The 9,372-nt window shown below is 48.0% G+C and overlaps 1 protein-coding gene across 5 annotated transcripts in view; it reads left to right on the top strand.

Moving 5' to 3' along the window:
• Positions 1-2,178: 2,178 nt before the first annotated feature.
• Slc44a3 (solute carrier family 44 member 3) overlaps positions 2,179-9,372 on the top strand; it is an 86,710-nt gene continuing 79,516 nt past the window's right edge. Inside the window, exons 1-4 of one of the 5 annotated variants that reach the window (XM_023720319.1) lie at positions 2,179-2,441; positions 3,239-3,346; positions 7,645-7,787; positions 9,015-9,151. In XM_023720319.1, coding sequence (XP_023576087.1) covers positions 7,645-7,787; positions 9,015-9,151 — 280 coding nt within the window. In that variant the 5' untranslated portion in view covers positions 2,179-2,441; positions 3,239-3,346. The other 4 variants (XM_004635703.2, XM_004635704.2, XM_023720318.1 and 1 more) reach the window with 4 other exon arrangements.

Here is a 9,372-nt window from a genome sequence, read left to right as displayed (position 1 = left end):
TGGAACAGCAATTAACCACTAGGAAGAATGTATGCAATGTGTTAATTATTGAAACTGTCCTACAAATTTGATTTGGAAAAAAAAAAAAAAACCTTCATGGTGAAGGAATGGGAAGTTCTAGAAACTTCTGCACCTCTGTGTAAATGTAAAAGTAGTAAATCATGGGTTCAGCAGAAACCACCAATGGGCACACTATAATAAATGCATATCTCTCAGAAAAAAAAATAGCATAGATATACAGCTACTTTCTCTTAGTTCCATGAGAAGAAAGTTTTGAACTAATAGTGTCTAGACAAGATATCATGTCTGCATCTTGAACTGTGAATGGATAGTATGAAGCCAACAATATACAATGTATTAATTATTGTAACTGTACTACTAATCTGAAACTGTCTCATTGTTACTTCTTTCTGAATAAAATTAATATTACAATTAAAAAAATAGGGGTCCGGGGAGATGGCTCAGTGGAATAAGCGCTTGCCTGGCCAGCGCAGCGGCCTGAGTTCAGTCCCCGGTTCCAAAAAATAAATAAATAAATAAAAATAAAAATCAAATAAAATGCTTTCCCTAGATAATGTGAGGAGTTTGAATCTGAGTACAAATTAATACACATTTTATCAAGAGCATCTTGCTATAAAAATAATGTCAACCTGAACCAAAGAGTTTGTTGATGACATAACTGATTTGTATTCTGGTACAGGATCCTCTTCTCAGTGTGAACCATTAACAAATAATTTGTGAACTAACCTTTGAGTAGGACTTTTTTTTTTAGGCTCTCGCTATGTAGTTCAGGTTGGATTTGGGCTCAGGCCTCAAATCCACAGTGCTCCTCCTGTTTCAGCCTCCCAAGGGCTGGGATTATGGGCATGCACCACCACACCTGGCTTGAGCAGCACTGCTTTAGTACACTGCTGTCACTGTGGCCGCGACCTTTTCTCCAAATTCTGCACAACTCATAATTTTGATCTCTTCTAGAATTTTAGTTCTAGATTGTGATTATTGTATTTTTCTTTGTATCTAGACTATTCTCTAGAGTTTTTAAAAGTCAGGTTTTATCTAGTTGGCATATAAAAAGACTTGGTCTTTTTGTACATAGTTCTGTGCAATTTGCCAGCGTCAGACGATGACTGTCACGGTCAGCACGACGCACGAGCTCCGCCATACCAGCCCCTTCAGGATTCCCCTGGCAGTGGAAAACCACTAATTGATTTTCTAGCCTTATACTTTTCCCTTTCTAAAATGTCACATAAATGCGCTCATAGAATAATTTACTGTGTCTGGCTTCCTTCACTTAATGTGCCGTGGAAAGGGCCAGCCAAATGTCTCAGCTGATTAAAGCGCCTGCAAACCGGCGCAGGGGCCGGGGTTGGATCCCCGGGCCTGCCGTCCTGGCCCATCATCTTGCTAACATCATACCTCCTCTCCTTAGATATATTTTATCACATGTATTTAAATCTATAAGCCAGATGCAGATCCCATGCCTCTCATACTAGCTATTTGTGAAGCTGAGGCAGGAGGACCACATGACCTGAGAAACTGAGCTATGTCAAAAAAAAAAAAAAAAAGTTTCAGTGCAAAGGCTTTGGGTTCCACCCTCCAATCAATCAAACTGTTCTGTCCATCTGTCCTAATAACGCAGATTCAGATGGAATAACGTCAGCCAATGGTGGTCTTTTCACACTTGTACTTGTGTTGAATCCCACGTCCTGTGAATTCGTGTCCCCCTGGAGTTTGCCCTACTCTCTTCCGTCCACTTGTGTCTGGGAAGGCACAGTGTGGCTGGAGCAGGAGATCTGTTGTGAGTCCGGAGATGTGGGTGCTACAGCCAGCATCCACCCGGCCAGTCTCCTGAGGCTTTTCCAGACTCTTGCTGTGGTCCACGAAATAAAGCAAGAACCGGGAGGCCCTACAACTGGAGCAGGAGGGTAGAAGTGAGAGCGGGGAAGGAGACCCTGGAGAGGCCATCTGCAGCTGTTTGGGGGACTCACCCCAGCAGCACTTCTGTGCCATCTGATAAGCCCGAGAACCTTTCTCCCCCACGGACAGAGAGCTCACCACTTTCTTGCCAAAGTCAGAGCAGGCTCCAAGGCCACGTGGCAGAGGCGAGGGCATCGCCTAAAGGCTTTCCTCCCACCACCTCCGCGCGGGAGCAGAGCAAGGCAGTCCTCAGCCTCCCCGGAGGTTTCTGTTTTAGTCTGCAGGACAGCATGGAGGAGAGAGCTGGAAGAAAAGGTGGCTGGACGGAGACTGGAATGTCTGCTGAGGAGTCTGCTTGCGAGCCTGTCTCTAACTTGGCCTCTCCGAGTTCCTAGCTGAGTCTCTGGGCAAGCTGCAACGCCGCCGCTCTGTGCCTCAGTTCCCCTCACGCGCAGACTGGGGATAATCGCAGTTTCTGCCTTGGTGATAAGCGGAGAATCTTGCGGAACAGAATCAGGCGCCCGGTAGGTGCTGCTCACCAATCAGCCGGGTGTGGGGCGCCAGGCAAGTTCCCCACGCCGGGATCTGGAGACCTGACTTCCTGCTCGCCGGAGGGCACTCCTCCGGCCCCAGCGAGGGCCGCCAGGGGTCCCCGCTTGGCAGTGCCTCGGCGGGCGTCCCGGGGGGGCTGTCGCGCGGGGCTAAAGCCGGTGGGGTGGAGGCGCCCTCGGCCTCTTGGGAATCCAGCAGGACAAGAGCGAATTTTAAGCGCGAACGGCCGCGAGGGCTCAGGCGGTGTCCGCGGGGCGGCGCTGTGCGCTGCCGGTCCTGCTTCCCGGCCCCCGCGGAGCTGGGCGCGGTGCTCAGGGCGGCGAGGGGCGCAGGGCCGGGCCGGGCAGCCGCACGATGCAGTGCCTGGGCGGCGAGTACGTGGTGAGTGCCTGCAGCCCCGGCCGGGAGAGCCAGGAGGTCCCGCTGCCTCCCGCGGGCACAGAGCCGACAGACGCTCTCGCCCCTGCGCGCCCTACCCCGGGGACACCTGGCGGGGAGGACCTCGGCCCCACTGGGGTGCTGGACGGCGGGAGGGCGAGGCTGGCCGCGGTGAGAGGGGGCCGCCAACAGCTGCGCCCCCAGGTAAGAACTCGGCGCCAGGGACTCGGCACACCGCAGACTAAGTGTTCCAAAGCTCTGCGAAAAGCTACGGTGGACGCTTAAATAAATAAAAGATCGGTTACTTTGAGTCGGCTTGGAGCAGGTTTGTTTTGGTTGAGACTAGCTGGTTGGTTGATTTCTTTATCTCAACTCTCTCTTTTTCTGGAAGGTTTCCGAAGAGACAACTCCCAGGCAAAGAGAGTGGAGACCCCAGATTTATCGGAAATGCACAGACACGACATGGTTATTCCTGTTCTTTCTCTTTTGGACTGGTTTGGTAAGTGTGGCTGCTTGGCAGGGACGAAGCCGGTGTGTGCTGTGTGTCCCAAAGTCACCGTGCCCCAAATGTTAGTAGCATCACGTTTGTCGTGAACCCAGGCTGGACTTAGTCCTTGGAGATTCTGGCTGAGCAGTTCCTAACCTCCAGAGCCCTGGAGAGGCAGCCACGGGCCAGGGGTTAACTTATAATTGATTATTGCAAACATATACTAATAAAAAACAAGAGAAAGAAATGAGAATCCGGGTTTGCAGTAGCTTTATATTAGCAAGGCCGGCGTGAATGTTCAGCTCTCAGAGCAGAAGTTATTTTGCCACCTGGCACAACCCTAAATCTAATATTCTTTAAGCTTTTGTGGCCTATAGCAAAGGAAAATCTCGAGAAAACCTAGAATGAATTACTGTCCTGTAGCTGAGCTTTACGCACACTCACGGTGCAGTGCGTGCAGCTGTATGATCTGAACCTTGTAGGTAAACGGGCAATGACTGCTCCCACTCTGTCTCCTGCTCTGCGAGATTCCTGACTGTCTCAGCAGGCTGCACCACCGTAGTCTTCCCAGCGTCTGGTGGAAGCTGCATCTCGACACTCTCAGACTTACTTTAGAGTTGTAAAAGCAGCAGGAAAAGCCTCACTCTACCTTTTCTAAGGCCACGTTCATGAAATCATCCACGTCAGCTGAGGGCATACTGTTTGCTACATGGTGAATTATTAATTTACAAAGCCTGATAATAACTACTGTACAGTAATTACCTTTGCTGAACAGAATTCAATTTAATAGACCCTAAATGCTATTTGTTTTCTTTCCAAAGGCATTTGTTCCTATGTTGACTTTCAGGACTAGTTTCACCTAGATAGACTTGGTTGTAGGCGCAGAGGAAGCCTGGGTCTGAAAGGCCAATGCACTTTTTTGCCCATGTTGCTTATATTGTGACCCTTGAAGGTCTTCCCAAGGAGCCGCAGAGGCAGGGCACCAACTTGCCTTCTGCTTACTTTCCCCACAGATGGCGCTTTCTTTATCTGACCTGGGTGTTGTGTAACTGCAGGAAGCAGCTGCCCTGCCTCGTGCCTGGCAGCTCTGACCTTGTGCTGTTCACATTATTTAATGATGTTCTCCCAGCCCCTCTGTGGTCAAACCCAGCACATCACTTCTAAACCACCAGCAGCTGTCTGAAGAAGTATGAACCAGCTGAGATATTGCACAGGACTGAATTATTGTGCTTTAAGATTGTAGTTCACTGGCAAAACAACCATGCTCAAGTTCTCTTGGCTATGTCCAGTTTTAATAAGAGCTCTTTCTTAGCTGGCTGGCTTTTTGTATCAACTGCAACATTTTTAACCACAGATACGGCGTCAAAACAGACCAGGGAGAGTTTGTAACTGCCTGGCTCTTCCCTGTCTGGATTCTGCAATGGCTATCCCGACTGGTCCTGCGCTGACAGGATTATTATTTGATGGTGCATTCCTGAGTTAGGGCTGGACAAAAGAACACTCCCAAGGAGGTGCCATACTACAGGCAGGCATGGTGACTTGCAAGTAGAAAGAGCACCAGTCTGTGTTTCTATTTGCTTAAAATATCCAGAACAGAAAGCGTGTCTCAGGCTCCGGATCATCTCTGCCTGTGCTTCCTCAATGGCCTGTCCCTACTTTCCCCTTCCTATTCATTTTTCAACCTTCGCTGTCTCTGACTCCCTTGCCATGCTTCCTGTGTCACCTCATTTTGAATTGCACTTACATGTTTGAAATTAGAACAAGTAGTTTATCAAGTACCAGTAGTGTTGGGGTGGGGACTCAGGAAAACCCAAATCCTACTTGCTCCTTCCTTTAAAAACTCTCTCTTCACCCACAAGCTCTCCAAGGGAGAGAGCACATCCAGAATCCTGGTAAATGTTTTTTGTTTGTTTGGTTGGTTTTTTTAAATGTATTTAGTACAGGGTCTAGCTACACAGCTCAGACTCTTAGTGATCTCCTGTCTCAGCCTCCCCAGCTCTGGGATTATAGGCATGTGCACCACACCCAGTCTTGGTGGCCAGCTCAGCACTCCAGGGGCCGAGGCCGGCTTGGTATGCAGTACTGGGGACTGAACCCTGGTGCCTGAGCTTGCTTAAGCAGGTGCTTAGTCTGCTGAGCTATCTCACTGATCCAAGAATCCTGGTAAATGGACAGTATCATTTCCTTATTAGATCCGGGGAGCTAAGCAGAAACACAAGACCTTCCCCCACCCCCTTGAGTCTAAATGGTATAGGGAGAAAAACTGACCCCAAGTGGGTGACCTCCAAATGATACAGAGAACTTCCAAATGATATATGGTAAAAATGGTCTCCCAACCTGACCTGGACGAGTTCGTGTTCTCCAAAACCAAAGAATGAATTTTAAAAACAAACAAAGGTTATGAGCAGAATATATTTGTTGAGGGAAAGAAAGCTTCTGTCATAGAGAGAGGGACAGGAGGGCGGCTCCTGAGCAGGTTGTCCCTGGGAAGCTGTCTTTTCCAGGGACTTTTATAGAGTAAAACCATGCTGTGAGGTGGGTCTAAGATGGTGGAGAACATGGGAACTTGCTTAGGTGGGCATGAGGTGGGACAAAAATATGGTCAACCAATGAGATTGAAGTACCATTGCTCAGGTAAAAATGATTAAATCCAGGACCAAATGGGGAAGCGAGTCATGCAGCAAGCAGGCATGAATGTAGATCAGGACCTTATCTGGTAGTAGTTGACTTAATGATTCTTCCTGACTTTCTCAGGGTGAAGATCAATCCCAGATGCTAATCTTTAGGGAGGTCAGCATTTGTTTGACCTTTGGTCTCTAGGTCTGGCCCACAGCAGGAGCATCCATTCCTTCCACAGTTGTAAGATATCTTGTCTTCTGTGATATCTCCTTTGAGGGCCTGGCCCATCTGGCTGCCCATAATAGTTCGATCTAATTTGGCTGCTTGCAACACCATCAGGACTCTACTTACCTGGCTCCAAGTTGGAGGAACAAGAGGCAGGCATGAAAAGCATGGGTCAGCTTGCTGTGCCAGCCAGGTGGGCACAAAGTGACACCATACTCATAGCCTTTACGTAAAGGATGAGCAATCCTGTGTCCTAGCATGAGTGACCTGTTCGTTCTAAAGCCGGGTCTTTTGTCCAAGGAGAAGCCTAGCAGGAACCCCCTTCCCTTCAGGGCTGGCTGGTGGCGAGTCCTGCTATCTTCTGCATGGAATTGCTGAAGCCACAGATTCTGTGTCGTTCATCTTTGTGGCCCCCAGTAACAGTCTTTGGCCCACACTGGGCAACCGCAGAATGTTGGTTAGTTTTATTTCAAGTTAGTAGTGAATGCAGAATGTCTGAAACCTATTCATCTTTGGGACAGTGTACCTTTGGGAAATATATCCATACTGTAAGTTATGGAATGGTGACCTCTGTCCCAGAATGGATTTGTAAGTATCAAGAACACTACTCAGTGCCATTTCATATGTGATAAGTTGGGAAACTTGCAGCACAACATCTGGGTTCAGAGAAGAAGCCTAGCCCTTCTTTACAGAGGGTCTACCAAAGGTAGCTGTGGAACAGGTGTTTGCACTGAAATATTCAATATTCCACAGTGGGTAAAAATGATGAATGGTTGCAAGATATTCTTATCTGTCAAAATGCCTGAGATTATTTTTCTTGCATTCTTTATTTTTGTGACTCTTAAGCAGTCATTCCAAAATACTGCTTTCAGAGCTGCTGTGAACTTGATGGCCTCTGCAGCTGGAAGCCTCTGCAGAGCTCACCAAAAGTGAGACAAGAAAAAAATTTTCAAAAGAAAAAAGGAAAATGAAAAACCTCTGTGAAAAATAATTGGCATAGCCTTGATGCACTTAAATAAGCCAAAAAACTTAAATAAGACAAAAATGAAGTTGTCCCAGTGAAGCTTAAGCCCGAAATAACAAATGATGGGTTTTTGAAGAAGAAAGCAAGGCGACAGGGAGAGCAGAGTGGAATCGGAGGGCTGGTGGGTGCCCTCCCACATACGCTGCTAGAGCCAGCCTGGACACAGCAGAATCCTGACCAGTCTGTGTTCCTGCTAAAGAGAGGGAGAGTACTGTGAAACATAGTGTTTCACTTGGTTCCATTTTGCCAGAGATACAGCTCCATGGCACAAGTGCCTGCCTGGCAAGTGCAATGTCCTGAGTTGGATTCTCAGTACAAAAAAAAAAAAAAAAAAAAAAAAAAAAAAACCTAAGCAACATTTTGCATCAACATCCCCAGGGTGTGTGTGTGTGTGGGGGGTCCACCCTGTGGCCACACCCTCACACACTTTGTGTTTTGCTAGATGTTCATCATGGGCTACTCGGTGGTGGCTGGAGCCACAGGACGACTCCTCTTCGGCTACGACAGCTATGGCAACGTCTGCGGCAAAAAGAACTCCCCAGTGGAAGGGGCCCCTCTGTCTGGACAGGACATGACCCTCAAAACGTAAGTGTCTAGGTTAAAACCTCCAGCTACAGAGGGGCTCTATTTCAGAACTTTGTGTAACTCAGTCATTGGGGGCCTTGGTACTGTTTTCTAAACAAAACTTTTAGCCTAGCTCATAAAAAGAGAGGCCAGATGCATGGCAATAAGGCCACCAGGGTAGGACCAGCCAATCCTAGGCTCAGAGTCAGTCTCCACTTCTTTTCATTTCTGCATCCTTAAACAAATCCTTTGCCTCTTCAACCAGTATCCACCTTTTGCAACTAGTGAAATACTCATCCTACAAGGTTGTCGGGAGGATCCAGCGAGCAATGACGTGAGCTCAGGCGTGATCAATGGTAATCATTAGCGTTATTCTCCACGGTGTATCTGAATCCCCAGAACACACGTACTCTGTCATTGTCCTTATGCGAAATGTCTGAAATAATCAAACTCATAAATCAAGTAAAATGATGGTTGCCAGGGATTGGAGAAGGGCCGACAAGGCGCTGTTTAAGGGGAACTGAACTGCAGTTCTGCAGGCTGGAAAGGTATCCATGGACGTGACCGCAGCGAAGTGGTGCGGACGGGCTTACGCCACTACACTGCACTGAGGATGATCGAGATGGCAACTTGTATGGATATCTTAACACATTTTTTTAAAACTTAAAACAAAATATATGGGGCTGGGGAGATGGCTCAGTAGGATAAGCGCTTGACCGGCAAACGCAAGGATCTGAGTTCAATCCCCAGTTCCACAAAAAAAAAAAAAAAAAAAAAAAACCCAAAATATATATTTAAAGTATACTCTGTTTAAATCTGTTCCCCACCCCTCTTGCCTCCCCTCCTCCCTTTCCCAGCTGGGAAGAAAGCTGCTCTGGGTTCCCTCCCGGGGTCCTCCCCATAGCAGGCAGCCGCTTCCCTCTGCTTCCCGCATCAAGGATCACAGCAGTTGGATAAGTGCTGGGCACCGAGAGCTGGAGTCACCAGCACAGAGCTCCGCAATGACGACAAGCAGATTTGTTTGCAGGGCCCAACTTCCCTGACTTCTGAGTGACTATAGGAGGAGGCACCTCCATGGTCTGGCTCTTAAGCTGACCATGCTCCCAGCCTCGGCCTTCTTTTCCTCTTGCTGCTTCCCTGTAGTCAGCTGTTCTCCGGAGTCTGTTTGAACAGTTTGCAAGGATTCCTTGGAGTCTTTTTTGCACTGTCAGTGCCCTAAAAAGTCTTCTTTTTCATCCATCTCCTTAGACACATGTTCTTTATGAATTCCTGCAACCCAGAAATCAGAGAGACGAGGCTCAGCTCCACTACCCTCTGTGTGTCCAGCTGTCCTGAAGAGCAGCTCAGCACCCTGGAAGAAGTCCAGCTCTTTGCAGACACCAATGGTAGGCACCAAGGGCTGGCTCTTCTCCCACCCCCATTACAGAGGAACTCTCTAGGCACCTACATGGTTGATTACCCTGACCCTGCTCTCTCTGGAAGCTTATGAATTATAACTGTACTTCTTTGTATCTTCTTCTTCTTCTTCTTCTTCTTCTTCTTCTTCTTCTTCTTCTTCTTCTTCTTCTTCTTCTTCTTCTTCTCCTTCTTCTCCTCCTCCTCCTCC

Source organism: Octodon degus, unplaced genomic scaffold (assembly GCF_000260255.1).
Source record: "Octodon degus isolate 3935 unplaced genomic scaffold, OctDeg1.0 scaffold00074, whole genome shotgun sequence".
Lineage (NCBI taxonomy): Eukaryota > Metazoa > Chordata > Mammalia > Rodentia > Octodontidae > Octodon > Octodon degus.
Note: the sequence above shows the minus strand (reverse complement) of the source record. Positions and strands in the feature narration are given on the sequence as shown.